The sequence below is a fragment of the Bactrocera neohumeralis genome, chromosome 3 (genome assembly GCF_024586455.1).
Source record: "Bactrocera neohumeralis isolate Rockhampton chromosome 3, APGP_CSIRO_Bneo_wtdbg2-racon-allhic-juicebox.fasta_v2, whole genome shotgun sequence".
Classification (NCBI taxonomy): domain Eukaryota; kingdom Metazoa; phylum Arthropoda; class Insecta; order Diptera; family Tephritidae; genus Bactrocera; species Bactrocera neohumeralis.
In genome coordinates, this window is record NC_065920.1 from 65,239,232 (window position 1) to 65,258,573 (window position 19,342).

At 34.2% G+C, this 19,342-nt stretch overlaps 8 protein-coding genes across 8 annotated transcripts; 4 read left to right on the plus strand and 4 right to left on the minus strand.

Moving 5' to 3' along the window:
- Nucleotides 1–861: 861 nt before the first annotated feature.
- Nucleotides 862–2,018, plus strand: LOC126753556 (phospholipase A1 VesT1.02-like). Its single transcript, XM_050465077.1, has 2 exons — nt 862–910; nt 982–2,018. The coding sequence occupies exons 1-2, from the start codon at nt 871–873 to the stop codon at nt 1,956–1,958; spliced, it is 1,017 nt and encodes a 338-aa protein (XP_050321034.1). The 5' UTR covers nt 862–870; the 3' UTR covers nt 1,959–2,018.
- A 1,145-nt stretch (nt 2,019–3,163) lies between these two features.
- On the minus strand, nt 3,164–4,411 carry LOC126753555 (phospholipase A1 VesT1.02-like). Its single transcript, XM_050465076.1, has 2 exons — nt 4,310–4,411; nt 3,164–4,239 (listed from the first exon to the last, which is right to left on the minus strand). Exons 1-2 carry the CDS (start codon nt 4,347–4,349, stop codon nt 3,263–3,265), a joined length of 1,017 nt encoding a protein of 338 aa, XP_050321033.1. The 5' UTR covers nt 4,350–4,411; the 3' UTR covers nt 3,164–3,262.
- Nucleotides 4,412–6,888: 2,477 nt separating this feature from the next.
- LOC126753560 (DNA-directed RNA polymerase II subunit RPB9) lies at nt 6,889–7,569 on the minus strand. The gene is made up of 4 exons (XM_050465081.1): nt 7,540–7,569; nt 7,402–7,473; nt 7,221–7,349; nt 6,889–7,141 (listed from the first exon to the last, which is right to left on the minus strand). The coding sequence occupies exons 2-4, from the start codon at nt 7,467–7,469 to the stop codon at nt 6,952–6,954; spliced, it is 387 nt and encodes a 128-aa protein (XP_050321038.1). The 5' UTR covers nt 7,470–7,473; nt 7,540–7,569; the 3' UTR covers nt 6,889–6,951.
- A 266-nt stretch (nt 7,570–7,835) lies between these two features.
- Nucleotides 7,836–9,661, plus strand: LOC126753550 (probable dolichyl pyrophosphate Man9GlcNAc2 alpha-1,3-glucosyltransferase). Its single transcript, XM_050465070.1, has 4 exons — nt 7,836–8,592; nt 8,664–8,861; nt 8,924–9,083; nt 9,166–9,661. Exons 1-4 carry the CDS (start codon nt 7,925–7,927, stop codon nt 9,592–9,594), a joined length of 1,455 nt encoding a protein of 484 aa, XP_050321027.1. The 5' UTR covers nt 7,836–7,924; the 3' UTR covers nt 9,595–9,661.
- A 312-nt stretch (nt 9,662–9,973) lies between these two features.
- LOC126753551 (dolichyl-diphosphooligosaccharide--protein glycosyltransferase subunit 1) lies at nt 9,974–11,570 on the plus strand. Its single transcript, XM_050465072.1, has 2 exons — nt 9,974–10,596; nt 10,656–11,570. The coding sequence occupies exons 1-2, from the start codon at nt 10,032–10,034 to the stop codon at nt 11,444–11,446; spliced, it is 1,356 nt and encodes a 451-aa protein (XP_050321029.1). The 5' UTR covers nt 9,974–10,031; the 3' UTR covers nt 11,447–11,570.
- A 908-nt stretch (nt 11,571–12,478) lies between these two features.
- On the minus strand, nt 12,479–14,671 carry LOC126753557 (hemicentin-1-like). The gene is made up of 7 exons (XM_050465079.1): nt 14,485–14,671; nt 14,019–14,269; nt 13,517–13,633; nt 13,267–13,360; nt 13,049–13,176; nt 12,822–12,990; nt 12,479–12,747 (listed from the first exon to the last, which is right to left on the minus strand). The coding sequence occupies exons 1-7, from the start codon at nt 14,531–14,533 to the stop codon at nt 12,644–12,646; spliced, it is 912 nt and encodes a 303-aa protein (XP_050321036.1). The 5' UTR covers nt 14,534–14,671; the 3' UTR covers nt 12,479–12,643.
- Nucleotides 14,672–15,337: 666 nt separating this feature from the next.
- LOC126753552 (acylglycerol kinase, mitochondrial) lies at nt 15,338–16,862 on the plus strand. Its single transcript, XM_050465073.1, has 3 exons — nt 15,338–15,467; nt 15,637–15,760; nt 15,823–16,862. Exons 1-3 carry the CDS (start codon nt 15,370–15,372, stop codon nt 16,840–16,842), a joined length of 1,242 nt encoding a protein of 413 aa, XP_050321030.1. The 5' UTR covers nt 15,338–15,369; the 3' UTR covers nt 16,843–16,862.
- Nucleotides 16,863–16,867: 5 nt separating this feature from the next.
- Nucleotides 16,868–19,186, minus strand: LOC126753554 (S-adenosylmethionine decarboxylase proenzyme). The gene is made up of 7 exons (XM_050465075.1): nt 18,807–19,186; nt 18,169–18,255; nt 17,927–18,095; nt 17,603–17,869; nt 17,450–17,542; nt 17,223–17,378; nt 16,868–17,156 (listed from the first exon to the last, which is right to left on the minus strand). The coding sequence occupies exons 1-7, from the start codon at nt 18,923–18,925 to the stop codon at nt 17,019–17,021; spliced, it is 1,029 nt and encodes a 342-aa protein (XP_050321032.1). The 5' UTR covers nt 18,926–19,186; the 3' UTR covers nt 16,868–17,018.
- Nucleotides 19,187–19,342: the final 156 nt, after the last annotated feature.

Sequence of the window (19,342 nt, forward strand, 5' to 3'; positions counted from 1 at the left end):
CTCGGCTGGAATACAGTTGACCTCAAAACTCCTAATAATCCGTTTTACTTAGTTTTTACTTTAGTCATCAAATCCAAACAAAACTATGGTATATCTGTAAAAAAAAGTATTTTTCCGTTGAGACATTTCTTATTACAAATTCAAACCAATTTGACCATAGGGTCGATCAAATTACTGATCGATCTTTTTCCATATTTCTAGCGCCGTCGAAATTATCCAATATATCTGAAATTGTGACAGTAACCGTCTACGAGAATGTATTACATGGCAATATATTACTCTTTCGGTAATTGCGCCGTCGGACAATAAAGATAAGTACTTATTGGATATCCCCATAATATATCTGAATAAGGTTAGACTTTATGTTTCACAGATCAAAGCCAAATATATACAGTATTTAAACTAGAGCTATATATTCGACCTCTTGGCTCATTGGGACCATAATAAGGAAGAGCTAATATCGAACCGATATATTTTCAGAGAATTTTTTAGCTTCTTTTTTTGTAAAGTAGAAGGACTTATCACAAGTGTCAAACACATGTTCTTCAACCACAAACAGCACCTTAACGGATACAAATACATTCATGTACGTATGTATGATGCTAAAATCAAGTGATTTTATTTGAAAATAATTTCCAAAGTAATTGTTGCTATTTGTCAAAATCTCGTCTCTGCAACATTTTGTGATAAGATAGGCTCAACACTGACCATAATATGAAGACTAATTTATGATCAGATATAATACAAATGCCACATAAATAATATTAATTACATAATTAAACTATTTGGAGTAAAAGATTTTGGTATAAAAACAAGAGAAGTTCACGTTTTAAACATATTGGTTATTTGGTATTCCCCGAAGAGACTAACATGAAGGGCTTGATCGTCTTAGTACTCGCTGTTGCTGCAGGTAAGCTATTTCGCACCGAAAACGAGCAAACAACTCAAATATAACATAAAACTCTTTTGGTCACCTTACAGTTTCAGCTATCCCCATTGATGAGGATAGACAATCTGGTGAAGGTGGCTGGTATGTGCCACAATTGGATGGATCTCTCGCATGGATGACCACCGAAGAAGCCGAAGCCATGCGTCAAGCACCAAGTGGTCGTGCCGCTGCTGTTGTCTATTTCCATTTGTACACCAACGAGAACCCCACCACACCAGACACAATCATTTCGGGTGATGCCGCTTCCTTGGCTGCGTCTCACTTCAACAAAGCAAATCCAACCAAATTCATAATCCACGGTTGGCAATCGGATTCTGATGCCGATCTGAACCCACTGATCCGTGACGCTTATTTGTCGACTGGCAAATTCAATATTTTCTCCATAGACTGGAGCGACAAGTCACAGACACTTAACTATGCTGCCTCTGTATTGCGTGTGTCCGGTGTTGGTAAACAGGTTGCGACCTTCATCGACTTCTTGTACCAGCAAGGTGGTCTATCGTTCGATCAGGTACATTTGATCGGTCACAGTTTGGGTGCTCATGTATCTGGAATTGCGGGCAAGAATGTACGTTATGGTCGTATTCAGCAAATTACGGGCTTAGATCCTGCCCTACCCATGTACAGTTACGACTCACCCGCTGATCGCTTGAATCAAAACGATGCCTACTATGTGGAGTCTATTCAAACTTGTGGTGGTCTTTTGGGTTTCTTGAAACCAATTGGTAAATCTGCTTTCTACCCTAACGGAGGTAAAAGTCAACCTGGTTGTGGTCTCGATCTAGTTGGATCATGCGCTCATTCGCGTTCATGGATCTATTATGCTGAAGCTATCGAAAAGAATAATTTCCCATCTTATAAGTGCGGCGATTATGAGAGTGCTGTAGGCAAGTCTTGCGGTAAGACCTATTCTTCGGTACGTATGGCCGCCTCCACAAACTATGTCAACGCCGATGGTGAATTCTATGTTCCAGTGAACAAAAAGGCTCCCCATGGCAAGGGTAAATAGTGATTATCTGATATTCAGATGTAATTTTTATTAATTGAATAAACATATTTAAAAAGTTAATTAAGTGGTTTGCAAACAAGAAAAACTAGAATAAATTTCAACTTTGAATTCATCGAAGCTCTAATACCCTTCACAAATACAAAATATTCCATACAAGTACTTGATTTTAATCTGTCAGTTTATATGGTCGCTATAAGCTATAGTGATCTTTTTCGAAGAGTTCCTTCGGAGATTGTACCGTTGACTTAAACAATAATTCGAGCCGAGCTTCTTGAAGATAGCTTGTCAAATAGTTTTCTTTACAAGGACGTGATTTTAAACGTTCAGTTTGTTTGGCAACTAAAGGCTACAGTGATGCGATATCGACGACTCCGCCAAATGTCTAGTTTCTTTAGAGAAAAAGGCGTGTCCAACATTTCAGGTTGATATCGCATAAACGGAGTGACTTGTTCAAGTACGTACAGCCAAAGGAACAGACGTATAAGCGAACAGACAGACGGAGATGGCTAAATCGACTCAGCTCGTCACTCTGATCATATATACTGTATAGGGTCTCCTACGGTTTCTTGTATGTTTTACAAACTCCATGACAAACTGAATGTACACTGTTCAGAATATAATTAACGGCCACCGGTGCGTATGAGTAATTTTTAAGAATTTCAGGCATTATACTATAGAACAACTAAGAACTTAGATGCATCGAATTGACTTCTCTAAAATACTATTTTACAATTTCATTTAAAATTAAAGGATGAAATACATTTCTGTATAGATGTAAATAATGTTAGGATTCACAAAGAAGAAAAATGTGACTGGGATCCCACTAAAAACTAACTAACTAAAAAGTTTTCACTATGAAATATACTATAAAAGATCTTAAGATCTTAAGAAGTATTTAATCCACCTTTATTTCAGACTCATAGTCTATTCCTATAAAAATTCTCGAAACATTAGTGGATGGTGGGGCTTTTCAATTTTTTTTAAAGAGTTGTGACGAAACTCACTTTCATCAATTTTTTTTTCATGATGTTTCTGCTCTGGTTTGCTTGTGTTGCTGCCGGTGCGGGTGCGGGTGCGGTAGGACTTGCAGTTACCGAATAAAGACGTTAATTTCTTTAACTTTTTAATTCGCTGATCAGCTTTATGCAGGCAGCACACCTACATTACATATTCCAGTTTCTTTATATATACATATTAATAAGATATTTCTTTACGCTTTTCCAAATACTAAGATTTTATTATTGACAATATTTTACGGCATTTCATAACAATTGCTTATTCTAAATATCAGAATAATGTGCATTTTACACGCCCTTGCCATAAGGAGCCTTCTTGTTCACTGGAACATAGAATTCACCATCGGCGTTGACATAGTTTGTGGGGGCAGCCATGCGTACCGAAGAATAGGTCTGACCACAAGACTTGTCTACAGCACTCTCATAATCGCCACACTTCATAGATGGGAAATTATTACTTTGGATAGCTTCAGCATAGTAGATCCATGAACGTGAATGAGCGCATGATCCAACCAGATCGAGACCACAACCAGGTTGACTTTTACCTCCGTTAGGGTAGAAAGCAGATTTACCAATTGGTTTCAAGAAACCCAAAAGACCACCACAAGTTTGAATAGACTCCACATAGTAGGCATCGTTTTGATTCAAGCGATCAGCAGGTGAGTCGTAACTGAACATGGGCAGGGCAGGATCCAAGCCAGTAATTTGCTGGATACGACCATTACGTACATTCTTGCCCGCAATTCCAGATACATGAGCACCCAAACTGTGACCAATCAAATGTACCTGATCGAAGGACAGACCACCCTCCTGGTTCAAGAAATCGATGAATGTAGCAACCTGTTTACCAACACCGGACACACGCAATACGGAAGCAGCATAATTGAGGGTTTGTGCCTTGTCGCTCCAGTCTACGGAGAAAACGTTGTATTTACCACTTGCCAAGTAAGCATCACGGATCAATGGGTTCAGATCGGAATCAGAATCCGATTGCCAACCGTGGATTATGAATTTGGTTGGATTTGCTTTGTTGAAGTGAGATGCGGCCAAGGAAGCGGCATCACCCGAAATGATTGTGTCTGGTGTGGTGGGGTTCTCGTTGGTGTACAAATGGAAATAGACAACAGCAGCGGCACGACCACTTGGTGTTTGACGCATGGCTTCGGCTTCTTCGGTGGTCATCCATTCGAGAGATCCATCCAATTGTGGCACATACCAGCCACCTTCACCAGATTGTCTATCCTCATTAATAGGGATAGCCGAAACTGTAAGGTAACCAAAGGAGTTGTATGTTAAATTTGAGGTGTTTGCTCATTTCGGTGCGAAAATGCTTACCTGCAGCAACAGCGAGTACTAAGACGAGCAAGCCCTTCATGTTAGCTCTTCGGAGTGTACCAAATAACCAATATGTCTAAAACGTGAACCACACTTATTTTTATACGCAAATTTCAGTCCACATTTACCTTTATAGTTGTACGAGTGTAAATCTATCTGATTCTCACGTAAGCTTAATATATGGCTGCGAAGATCGCTTTTAAAAAAGGGTAGGGTTATCTTATCAGTGCGTAAATCATTGAAGAAAAGAAGTCAATATTTTTGACATAGTAAATCCACTTACTATATTTAAGCGCAACCTCCTGGCCATAATTATTAAATCCCTATTAATAGGTGCCTAATATATAATTTTGATAGCATCAAATAATTGCGAAAGTAATAAAACAATACAACAAGTAAGGAAGGCCTAAGTTCGGATGTAACCGAACAATTTTTACTATCGGAACTACAATGTTTAAGAAAACTTGAGCGATATATCCGGTATAAAGTCAATCGATAATTTGAACGTCTTTACAGTAGATAGAATTGTGGGGGCTAGAAGTAGTATTGACCCGATTATATCCATTTTTGAGGCAAGACTACATTATTATCTGGAAAAATATTTCTGTAAATTTCAATAACTTACCTCACGGATTGGCCGATCTTCTTGGTAAAATATTAGCCACAGTCACTGAGGTCCACATATTCGGTGCCTGGAGGCTTGAAATGTTATAGTTCAATTTCGATCATTTTTGCACAATTTGTGCAAAATTTAATTTCGCTATCACTTGGAGGGAACGACGGATAAACAGTCACCCGAAATTCAACTCGACCCGTCATCCCGATCACTTATATACATATATATTTAACTCTTTATCTATCTGCCGAGGTTTAAGTGTTAAAAACAACCATTGTTACAACACGTTGCGAGGGTATAAACATATTGTTGATATTATTTGCTCGAGCTGATTTTAGCGATAACCAATAGAATCGCGAATGCTTTTAGTTTATGGGGAGGCTCTTTGCTGATATCGGTTTTCTATTATAATTTATCACCGCGAATAATATGTATTATATATGTATGTATTTAAATAATTTTAAATATAACAATATGGATAAATAGAAAGTTCTTTTATTTTCTTAAGAGAGATAATAGCTCGGTTCGAGTTCGCGAAATTCAAAATTTTGTGGCGTAAGTGTTATTCCGGTGGTTAAAGTCATATATTATACATCACGTGTTACTATTTGTATGTTTACATATCAATTTGCTGAATGTGTAAAACATGAATTTTGGCATATAGGCACAGATAATATTTAAAAGCAACAATTCAATTGAGCCAACTCTTCACATTTAAGAAGTTTTAGCTGATACATAAATGTTTAAAGCTGGAACAGGAACATTTGGTAATTATTTGATTAAAACATATATCACATCGTATGTTACTTATATACATACATATGTACATAGTAAGTGTACACTTACTAAACACTTACAAAAATATTTATCACTGCTCAGAAGTTACGATTTATAAACGAATTTCGCCGCTATTGCTTCGAGTTACGCCTTTCTTTTCGTCAGTGTTATTGTCATATGTATTTGACATCCAAGATTGGAGGTTGACATTAAATATTGGAAAAGCAAATACCGCTTGAATTTTTTGTTTCTAGATTTAGGGAAAGTTTGATATGACTTTATAAAGACTCAGGTTTTAACTTTGTCCTGTAACGATTTTCATATGATATTTTAAACTTCTGGAAGGATATTTTACGTAAATGCCCGCCCGGCCCATGACTTTTTCATGTTTGGAAACAAAAAGAAGTCGAACGGGGCCAGAACTATTAAAAACGGAAAATGGGGCGGCAATTTTTCCTACAAAATTCCCTGTGATCCTTTCCAAAAACATGAATAAAGTCACCGACCGATTTTTTTCCAATTTTATAGCTAATACCGAACGAAACCCTTATATCAATAAATTAATCACATTAATTGATAAAAATTTCGGATGTGAAGAAAGAACGGAAGTTGAAATTGTCGTTAAATGGAAGTGAACGCAGTTATCTCACCACTTCGCGCTTTTTTAACCTATATAATATGTATTTTTTCAGATTTGTTTGTAATAAAACTGTATAATTTCTTTTTATAGTTTGTAAAGTAGAAGGATGTATAACAGGAGTCTCTGAGAAACAAAAAAATTCAGTTACAAAACAGCACACCTTTAGTGGAAGGAACTAGAAGGAAACTAATATAAGTCAATTGACATTGTCGCTGTCACTCTGCTGTTTGTTCCATTGTCAATATTTAAACCAACCCATTAAACCTTTTAACACATATAGCACCCTGTACCATCTTTGGCTGCTAATTTATTTTTATTAAAACAATTGTATTATGTTCTCTAGCCCAACGTTTTCCCGCTTTTCATGTGATGAAATTAATTTTACTGTATGATTAAGAAAATATGTATATGTATGTGCAAACTGGTAGCAAAATATGTTAAACATAATGCTAAAACATATGTATATTGAACATCTCCATTCTTTACTTACATAGACAACGCTTACGCAGTTATAGCCAAATTGTACATATATCTTAGCCAAAAGAATTAAAGTTTGCAATTTTATTGTTTATTATTCACTTATTCAAAATACACAACTATAATAGTAATTTATTCGGTCCATCTATGCGTACAGTTTTGATTCGTGCAAACGTAGTACAATCTCATTTCTTCTTCAGCGCGACGTGTTTGCGCTTGGAAGAACACTGCTTCCCTATGTGAGCATTTAGGACAGGCATGATCCTCAGTACGGGGCAAAGTCGGGTCAGATATCACATCTGGCACTATATGAGTGAGCTCGCTGCGAGAAGATTTATAAATTTAAATTAATAATTCATCTAAGTCAAAGAAACAAGACAACAAGAACATAGAAATCTTACTCGATTTCGTGCATAATTTTGTTCACGTATATGCAATTCGAATCAGCTTCCTGTTTGTAATCGCAATTTCTACAAGCGTATAGCAGCACTTTGTTTTCTTTATCTTCTTTAGGATACAACATGTTATTACTACAAAATAAAGAATTTAATGTAAGCATGTACTTGTATCAATAATACATACCATTCTTGGCAGAACCGTATACCTACAAATCCAGGGCCTTCTGAATTAGCATTATCAAAAATGGACATTCTGCTATAATTTGGATGCAAAAATATAATTTTATTACTATTATTTAGAACTATTTTAATAAAACAGTACACGAATTATAATACATAAACTTCTGGACGCGGTATTTGACAAACTTTCTAATAGAGATGTGAAAAACGGTATTTTTAACAATCGATATAACTGCAATGGCAGTTTGTATAGGCATTTATGATGTATATTGCTAAAATTTAGTAATTGTTTATCATGATGAGCTTTTAAATAATTGTTACTATGAATATACCATATATATAAATATATAATATCACTATTTTTATTTAATTTGTGTAGTGTCATTCCTTTTGAGTCACGCAACTTTTATTTGATAAGATTCCACATCTCTGATCAGCTGTTTTATATAGTAAACAAACTTAAAAACCAAGATACCGGTGTAAACTTGTAGATGGCGTGGCATATAAATTAAATAATAAAAATTACTATGATTAACGCCAATATTCTAGCTGCAATAAGTGCCGCTATTGCTGTAAGATCTATTGTGTCACTATATTCATATTCTGGACAAGGAAAGCCGCCAATGTATGGCGATTACGAAGCACAAAGGCATTGGCAAGAAATCACAACAAACTTGGAGCCTAAATATTGGTACAGAAACACAAGTGAAAATGATCTATTATACTGGGGATTAGATTATCCACCTGTGACAGCATATCACAGCTATTTATTGGGTATTGTCGCCGGAAAATATAATGAGAGTTTTGTTGAATTGACCAAATCACGTGGTGTGGAATCCGATGAACACAAAACATTTATGCGTTTAAGTGTATTGCTTGCTGATGTTGTTATATATCTGCCAGCTTTGCTAGTACTTTGTAAAGTGATTTTAAATCAACAAAATAAAAAATCAATGCTCGTCTATCTTATAGCAATGATTTTGTATCCTGGACAAATTCTCATAGATAACGGACACTTTCAGTACAATAACATATCGCTTGGTTTCTTTTTGATTGCTATAGCTGCTATATGTAAAGAAAAACATTATATAGGCTCATTCGCATATACATTAGCATTGAACTATAAACAAATGGAGCTTTATCATGCCTTTCCAATTTTTATTTATCTGCTCCGCACAAGCCTTGACCAAAAGAGGTAATTAGATTACAATATAAATGTATGTAAACTACGAATTCTTATAATTCCTTTACCACTTTATTTTATAGTTTTTCCCAAAAGCTTAAAAAGTTCTCATTAGTAGCCACAATTGTTGTAAGCACATTTGTTGTATTATGGTTGCCTTGGCTACGATCGCTGGACTCAATTTTAGAGGTGGTGGGACGTCTCTTTCCCATTGGACGTGGTGTGTTTGAAGATAAAGTTTCAAACTTTTGGTGTGTCGTAAATGTCGTTTACAAAATTAAGTACGTATTCAAATTATATAATCTTTTTCATGATATGTTTTAAATGGATAAACATATTTCAGAAACAAATTGTCAAATCAACAAATGGCTATACTGTGCTTAGGTGTTACTGCTGCTTTTGTGCTCCCAATTAACGTTCATCTCTTCTTCAATAAAAGAAAAGAAACTTTCTTGTTAAGTTTGGTGAGCACAGCCATGACTTTTTACTTGTTCTCATTCCAGGTAAGCATTAATTCCAATTTATTCGAATATTTTCACAATTATTTCAATAAATTAATCTTACTTCTATTTCGAATGTTTATAGGTTCATGAAAAGTCTATACTACTTGTCGCTGCCCCCGCATTATGTTTATTAAATAGCTATCCACTGGAAACCTTATGGTTTTTGGAAGTTACTGTCTTCAGTATGTTTCCTCTATTTATAAAAGATGGCCTGGCAATGCCATTTTTTGTGCTGCTGTTTATTTATCATGTCTGCGGTAAAGATATTATTTTGAAAGAATTTAATTATCGACAATTTAAAAATAGAGTTATGTCAGCTATCTTCTCTATGTCTGTATATTCCATGTTTGTAATTTCATGTGTGTCATTGTTTGCACCTGCGCCCGCGAAATATCCACACATTTGGTCTTTACTGATTAGTGTTTATAGTTTTGTACACTTCTTCTTATATTTTTGTTTCTGCATTTGGCAACAATTTGTAAATGATTTTACAAAAACAAAAGCTGCGTGAGAAATCATTATTGTTAAATTAACAAAAGTTGAAAACAAAAAAATAAAACATCGATACACACACGAAAGTACTTTATGTTTTTATTATCGCTATGTTGCACACATACATTTTAAAAATGTTTAAGACAATACTAATTTATAATTTATTATCGCTGTTACATACGTTTTAAAAAACGAAAATACTAATTTATAACATTCGGGTATTTTTGTTCAACGTTATCACACAAAAGTAATTGTATTATTATTTTCTTTAATATTACAAGATTACATACTTTTTTAAAAATGTTTAGAAAATCTTAAATTGTATAACTGAACAACAAAAAAAAACTGTATGCTATCGGTTACGCCCTGTGTTTCAATTCTTATTGGGGGTTCGTTTATACAACAACTTGTAGTGACGAAATTTTTCCGGTGCCCTACCTACGTGTCCAAAGCAAAATGAAAACTAACCGGTGTTCAATTTTATTAATATTAATTTTCTATACTATTTGTCTAACTCAGGCAAAAATTATTAATAAGAATGTTGATCGTTCGTTAGATATATCAACCCAACTAGTTAAGGAGCTAACTAAAATAACAGCAACCAATAGCGATGGCAAGCCGATTAGCGTGTACACGTTCATTGTACCAGCTGCAGATCGTAAAAATTTAGCATTTATCGCCGCAAGAGATGAAAATAAAAAAGAGTTAAAATATACGGAAAAATTGGTTGATGGAAATCACCAATTCATTATTGCATTCCCAAAATCGACGGCCACTGAAGTGTTCACTATTGAAGCCGTGTACACAAAGAAGTTAATACCCCATCCCAGTCAGATACCGCAATCGGGGAAGCAACTTGTAAGGTATGAGGGTAATCTATACTTGAATTCACTGTACGAGACAAAGAGTCAGAAGCTTAGCGTTTTATTAAGCTCCGCTAATATACTCTCTTATACACAAACCAAGCCCTTCAATGTTGCGTCTAATAAAATTAAATATGGACCTTACGAAAATATCGAAGGTAAGTAGTTATAATTTTCACATATATTAAAATAGCTAATGTAATTTATCATACGCTAGCCTTATCAAATCAATCACTTGTCATACACTACGAAAACGAACGCCCATTTTTAACCACAACACGACTTGAGCGTATTATCGAAGTATCGCATTGGGGCAATATTGCAGTGAAAGAAAATCTTTACATGGAACATACCGGCGCATTGTTGAAGGGTTCATTTTCGCGTTATGAGTTCCAAAAGGATGCACGTTCCGGTCACGCTATTAAATCGTATAAGACGATTTTACCTGCATCAGCATCTGATGTCTACTACCGTGATACTAATGGCAATATTTCTACGTCAAATATGAAAGTTATGCGTGACTTTGTTGAATTGGAATTGCGGCCACGTTTCCCTCTTTTCGGTGGCTGGAAAACACACTACACACTAGGTTATAACATACCATCTTTCGAATACCTTTTCAACGCCGGCGATAACTATCAATTAAAAATGCGTCTAATCGATCACATCTACAACGATATGGTAATTGATGAGGCGGAGATAAAAATCATTTTACCTGAAGGTGTCTCCAATATCGAAATAACAACACCATATCCAGTGAAGCGTCTACCAAATGAAGTGCATTACACATATTTAGATACCGTTGGACGACCGGTTATAATAATGTCTAGCAAAAATCTGGTAGAAAATCATATTGCAAATTTCAATCTAAAGTACAGTTTCTCGAAGATTACACTTTTGCAAGAGCCACTTTTGGTTGTTGCTTTCTTCTTTATTATTTTCATTATTGCAATCATTTCAATTCGTCTTGATTTTTCAATTAGCACCACACATAGCCACAAGGACTAAAATGATTTTTAGTTAATAAGTTATACTAAAGAAGCAGGAGTGTAAAAGTTACTTTAACTTTATTAACTAAAAAATAAACCTGTAGATTTCAAAAAAAATAAATAAATAAAATACATTTTTGAAATTAATTTGTTATGATTGTTACAATAACGACAACTACGTAATACATATTAGCGTAGTTGAGGAGCTAACTCAACATGGAACCAATAGATTTGGCATATAGAGATCTGTCATACATATATAGAGAACTATGCATAGTTGGCGACTTACCGTGGTGGGAAATTTTATTAATTACCAAACAGGGTTAGATTACTAATATAACAGCAGTTGGCCGAATAAAATCTAGATCAATTTCGTTAACGTAGAATCGGATTTTGTGGAAAATGTAAAATCTAGTGTAAGTGTAAGTCTAGTGTCCTGCGGGGACTCATTGCACGCTGGACATATGTTTGACATGTCTGGGTCTATTCTGGATAAGTGAAACTTAACCTGCTACAGTATCCAAACGAAGCTGCGGAAAGGTCAATTTCGGTTCGAGTTCTTCGTCTGCAATGGATAGTGGTTTGACCACTGAGAGGTTAGTTGCGGCCAAAGTCTGGTCGGCGTATTTTTTCATGTCGTCGACGTAGTTGAGGAAGGACCTCTGATGATCCTAAGAGACGACGGTATAATCTCCAAACGTATTGCTCAGATCGGATCAATGTAGCATATAGCTGTCATAAAAACTGATCGATAAAAATGTATATCTTGTATGCAAAACTTTTTTTATTTTACAAGATATTTTTACGAAATTTGGCTTATATTATTACGCAAAGCAAGGCTATAAGCTCTGAATAAATTTGTCAGATCGGACTACTATAGCGATTGACCGATCAAAATCTAGTTTGATCTTGTATGGAAACTTTTTTATTTGTGAAGGTTATTCCAGCTCTAGTGCAATCGAAGTTAAATTTTTTTCTTGTTTAATATTATTGCTTTGCATAACTTATAAAACATATTCAACCATCATTTACAAATGTAACACCAACCAACTCATAGCTTTTTAAGGCTTAATAGATCAGATAAAGTATATTTACATAGAAAATGTATCTTTAATTTACAATGATATTCCTTTAAATATCTATAAAATTTTCGAATCTATAACAATGTAAGAAATATTTAATTTTTGTTTGTTTTGCATTTACATACATACAAGTTTTAATCTATAATATATATTATACGACACACAATCAACACAACAATAAAATTGCTACAATAATTTAATGAATTGCCGGCACGTTGTACAGCTGCTGGATGTTCACCTAAAGTTTAAGAGAAAATTATTTTAAGTAAATTGCAGAAAAAAATCAGTACAATATATTACAAATACACACACCATTTAGTACATGTACGTTGACAGTTTTAGAATTTGCATTGGATGGTAAGCAAGCATATCTGCCGGAATCGGAAATTCTTGCTCTTTGTATCAAAAGATAAGACGTTGTAATGTCGCCCTTCTCGGTGATAACGGAAACGCCACCACGTGGTGAATCGTAATTTATTTCCTTTTTTAAAAATAACTTAATTTTAAAAAGTGAAAAGAAATATTTTCATGCTATTTACCTCATTATTGTGAGTCCAGTGCACTGTCAATGGCGGATCGGGCAGATGTTTGACAATACAAGTTAAATTAACGGTTGAGCCCATATCAATATACAACTCTGGACCACCAGGAATGCTCGTTATCGGTTCTGGAATTATTTTTAAATACAATTTCGTTAAGTATTACTTTCATTAAACTTTTTTATGTGAACATATACATTTTAAGTGTGTTAACTTACCGACTACAGAGAAAACCATTGTATAGCCAACAGGAGGCGTTGTTGAAACTTGGCATTCATAAATGCCGGAATCTCTTATTTGCGGAAATTTAATCTAAAATGGGCAGAAAGAATGATAAAAAAAACAGTATTTACATGTACATAACTTTTTTTTAATTTTTGTCATTTTTTAAATATGTATATTACAAACAACTAATTACCGCAAAAATTTCCTTATATCTATAAATTATTATTTATATTTGTGGCCTACCTGCAAAGACCAATCCCCACTTAGCTTGTTATATATGGATGTGAATCGTTGATCGGAAGTGTAGGTGCTTTCGCCCACAGTCAGTAGGTGTAAATCTCTATGTCTGATCCATGAAACCTTAAATTATGATATTATTTAATATATTCTTTAATGAAAGTATGTGAAATAATAAGTTTTCTAGTTGATAGTAGATGCCAAAAATGTTTGGAAAACATTGATGTTGAAGCTAAAAACTAGGTTTTCAAAGAAAATTGCAAAAATTTACACTTTAAATTATCGAAGCTAAAAACCAACATTTTTTAACTTTGGAAAATATTACAAAAGTAATTTACTTTATTTTAAAAGAAAATTGCAAAAATTAACACTTTAAATTATCGAACATTTTTTAACTTTGGAAAATATTCCAAAAGCCATTTACGCCATACATCATCTACACACATATGCACTATATCTTTCCACCACTTGGCTCAATGCCCATCTGTTGGCAATTATTATTACTCACTGTTTTGTTTCCAAGGTTCTTAATACGGCAATTCAAATGCGCTGTTTTACCAACTAACGATGTCACATTTTTCGTAGCTGATGTATCAAAGTAGGGCCCTCTATCAAGCGGTCTACTTTGTTTCAAATATGTGTCCCCCAACGACTCGAATGTCTCCTCGACACCCCGCGATTTTTGCACAAACACCGAAGCGTTGGCTTGTTGGTTGTGATCAATATAAGCATATTGACAGTCGATTTTTCTGTGGAAAACTATGCAAGGCATAAATTAACATAATTAATGAAATGTTCACTGTTATTTTAATTAAGTGAAAGAAAAATAGATTTCTTTAAGCTATTTTCAACAAGAAATATGTGCGCAAAAATTTTGTGCATATGTATGTAAGTCTGCTAAAATGCAATTTTTGTGTCCATATTTTAACAGCGTGAAAAAATATGCATTATACATATTTGTAAATTCTACTCACATATAAAAATTATAGCTAATACACAAATTGCTTTTAAGTTGCGGAACATTTTATTTAAAACTGTTGAAGGTATGAAACTATTTTGGTTTTTTCAGGTCACAGGACATACTTTGGCTTTTAACACAACAGAAAGTTTTTACTATGAAATGCACATAATACTTCCTTGACATAGACAAGAGCCTGGTAATTGCACATGCGCTTTGCTTGCGACATTTTCACTTGTACATTTAATGCTTGTAAATTTTATTTTACATTAAACCCTTTTTTGAGCAGCAGAATATCGATAATGTAATTAATAAAAAGTTAAAATATTGCATGCGAACTAAAAGTATACTTTACTAATATTTTTATAGTTTTGTTTTCTCTCGAGTAAAAATATATGCGTTACAAGAGGCTAATAAAATTGTTTGTTTTTTCACTAATCCCTGTATGTAATAAAAATTTTAGTGTTTTCACACAGGGGTTAAAGTGCAAAATGTGCAGGAAACCAATGTTTTAAATTTTTGAAAACTGCTTTGGCTTATTTCAAAAAGCGATTACCGGAAGCCAGTCGGTGTTACAATAATACTACTAATAAATTGACTACAAACTACAAGTGATGATACTTGAGTACAAACCCATGAACAATATTTAAGTTAGTTCAAAATCAATGATATTGGTAGTATATATAACAAAACGGAGATTGATGCAACAGTTTATAAAATAAATATAAATTAAACACATTTATTTACTTAAATAGTTATAAATCGATTTATTTCCATACAACTAATCGCAACATATCGATAATATATATTTCACTTCAATCACCCTGTACTTAGCGGTCAATCGCATTTCTAGCAATTTTGTTACCAGTGCAGCTGTTGTGCATGATTAAATTAAAATAAAATGATTGCACTCAAAACAATACGAAATCATTGGAAAAAATCATTGTTTGCGGCAGGCGTTGCAGGCTACGGCATTTATTATGCCAAAACAAGTTTTGAGTAAGTCAGCTTAACTATAAAAAATGTGAATAACTTTATATGGTGTAATCAAATCGTGTGCGGTTTTATACAACCTTGCCATATAATTGAAAGTGTGAATTTGAATATTGTAAACAATTGTTTTATCAAATATTACTTTTATTTTATTAAATAAATAAAATATTTGTAGTATATCCCAGCATATGAAAAATGTGTGTGCTGAAACTGTAGCCATGGGGAAAATCTGTGATAAGCCGAAACACGTATTGGTCGTTTTAAATCCCGCTGCTAATAAGAGAAATGCCGAAAAAATGGTAAACATTGCTGCGGAACCATTATATTGAATTTATTTACTTTTATTTCCATATACTTCTAGTTCAAAGAATATTGCGAGCCCATATTACATTTATCCGGTTACAACGTGGACATCATAAAAACAACACAAGAAGGGCATGTCAAAACATGGCTAAACGAAATGACTGTGCGTCCACATGCAATTGTGGTTGCTGGCGGTGATGGCACAGCCTCCGAAGTAGTTACCGGCTTGTTACGACGCAAGGAGGGTAAATGTCCAATTGTTTTATTGCCATTAGGTCGAAAAAGTACTACTGCTTTTAAATATCTTGATATAAAGCCCGAAAACAAACTAGAACGTGTGAAATCACTTACTGCCGCTTTAACGCCGTTACTCCAAGAAAAAGTAAAGAATGAAAGTGTCATGAAAGTTGATTTCATTAATGACACAACAGAACCAGCGGACGCGAAAAAGGAAAACGCTACAGTTTACGGCTTGAACGACTTTTCTTGGGGACTTTTACGTGATGTTGAGAGCATTACAGATAAATACTGGTATTTTGGACCATTAAGGCAATATGCTGCAACATTTTTCAGTGCTTTTTCAAATAAATTAAATTGGAATCTTGCCACTGATTACGTGTATACGCCGCCTTGTGCCGGCTGTAGAAATTGTCAACCATACGAAAATAAATCGTATGTAAAGAAGTTTTTACCACGAATGTATACAGTTCGGGATGCAAATACAGCCAATAATATAAATTCGTACAAGTTGAACGAAGATTGTGATACGAAAACCGAAGGACATACAAATGTGAATCAATTAAATATAACGTGTAAACAAAACGTGGGTGCCACCTCCGAGCTCGAAACAAAAATTTTTGATACACTTACGCCAGGCTTTGACTTTGTTAAGCAAATAAACAAAGTCATTGGTAAAGAGTTGGCGCCAAATAGCACAATTAAAAGTAGAACAATACGATTGCAACCTACGGACAAAGCTGCTACGGAAGCCCACTACTCCATAGATGGCGAGGAGTATGCTGTTAAACCTTTACGCATTGAAGTTATACCAAATGCTATACAAGTCTTTTGTAATTAAAAACTCGTTTTTAACTAAAATACTATTTGTTTGTTCTATACTAATGTTTATATATAACTTTTATTTTACAATCTATTACATAATTGAACAGAAATGAGCTTACTGATGTCCTGTAGTTAAAATATATTGGAGATTTTCTAGGAAGTGTACTAAGTATATATTGTTTGTCAGTAATCTCAAGGACATTGACAATATTGTGCGAACAGCAAATTGTATAATGGAAAACTGCAATACTGCATATTCGAGCGCTTCCAGCTGGTCTTTTCCGCATATTCGAGTTCCAACTCTTTTATGGTAGCATAAGCAGGCGATGCCTAACAAAAGTTGAGCGTTAATACAAAGTTTATGTGAAAATATTATACAAGGCCACAAATACACACCTTATTTGCAAAGATGGTTACCACAAACTTGCCGGGTTTGAAAGTTTTTACCACTCGGTTTATAAGTTCGGCATAGTTATTCATGGACACATTGCTTTCAAAACTAACATAAGAAAAATTGCTTTCAGGTGTTATATGTATTGTCATATATTCTCCCTGCAATGGGTTAATTGTGCACATACGATCATTTAAGTAAATAGCGCTGTTTATTTATTATGATTTCTTACCTTGTCTGCTATGCCATTCATTGAGTAACCACACGGATCAAAAAGGAAATCATCAATTATCATATTAGGCAGTAATTTATCTATGCCTGTAGCCTATAATTAATATAAATTTATTTTAATAAAATTTTAAATGTTGTTTTCCTGTTTACCCACCTTTGTTACTTCTGCACCGGTTTCGTATTTCTCTTTCGAAAATTTGGCCATAACATCCTTGTCTAAATTTTGCATCAAAATCTCAATAGTCTGATCTGGTTCGGCATTATCGAGTTTACGTGGCCGCATCACTTCCTTCTTATACTTACTGAAAGTATATAAATACCAGCATTCTCTATTGATTGAACCTAAACAGTATGAGCGACCTTCTTCGAAGACGGTGTCAAGGTATTCGACTTCTTCACAAAAACCACGATGTGGAAAGGCCTGAAAGTGATGTGTGTTGGTAATATATGCATTGACAACCGAAATAATTACACCTACCTGCAACTCAGGACGTGAGAAATTCTTTCTGGAGTAAAATAAATCGGTTATTTCTGTGAAACCATATTGAGGCACTAGCTCCAAAAGTGGTTTCAAACTCTTTAGCAATGTTGTGGAGCCGCATGTTTTTAAAATCCAGCGCTTCTTCGAAACGAACATGCTACTTTCACTGCAATTGTGGTGGCATACAATAAATAAGTTCAGTTATACATACATATATGTATATTTATGAAATTAATTACCTTAATACATAAGCATCTATGGCATCATTTTTGGTAAAACTAATGATTTCACATTTTACTGATTGTAGTAATGTTTCCCAGCTAGCTCTGAAATTATAAACAATTTTATAGAAATAGAAAGCATGTTCAAAATTGTGCGTGCGCCTAATAATTAAAAAAGTTTAAGGCTTGCTCAGATAATCAGCATTTTAAAAGGGCAAATTTTTGATAACCTTTTGTAAGGATTGGTACTTAGTGATAAGAGCAATACTTAAAAATGTGTATGTATGCCGGTATGTACAAAAACCAGGCATATATACAATATATTTTTAAAACTGTCGGCATATACAGCCTGTGTATCTAATAGTTTCCGTCCTTATCACCAATTGCCATCAATAATTGATTGCTGAAAATTGTAACAAAGTCTGATCTGCGGAACCGGAACGACACCGTTTTATATCCGGCCACTATTTGGCTAAGTTACTGCGATAGTGGAGTAACATACGCATAAGCTTCAGAATGTCTCAATAGCGGATACCAAATTTATACATATTTTGCTCATAATTACTCACTGCACTAATAACTATTGTACTATTTATCACATAAATGTAAGTATCAATGTTACCACTGTTACACTTGCAATCAAATATAAACACTACCTGGGTATTTTCCTCAAATCACATTCGTCGTTATCATCATCTTCGAACCAAATTTCCAAAAGCTTTTCTACTCCCTCAAAGAAGTATACAGAGGGTTCGGCCACTATTCCATTCAACATTTTTTCAAATATTATTCTAATGTGCTACACGCTCGAAACAAAAGTGTGGAGCTTGTATTAAATTTAAGAAAATCACAGATAACACAAAACATATGTAAACACCTAAACACAACAGGTTTGTTCCCTAAGGGCTAACTATCACCAGCAAGCAAGAGCGTAAGAATCAAAGAGAGCTGCAAGTTTCTGCTTGTGAAATTTCTGGTAGTATATGTAAAAAACCGATGTTTAACCCATTTGCATTGAATTTGTCTATTTTCATTGTTTGAATGATGAAAACTCTATTCATTAATTTTTAAGTGTTGATATGAAGTGAATGTGAAAAATTAATTTCCTTCTTGTTCTTCGTGAAAGCTAACAGATACTAGAAGTTTTAAAACAAACCTAATGTACCAAAGAAGTTGCCATATGTATTTAAAA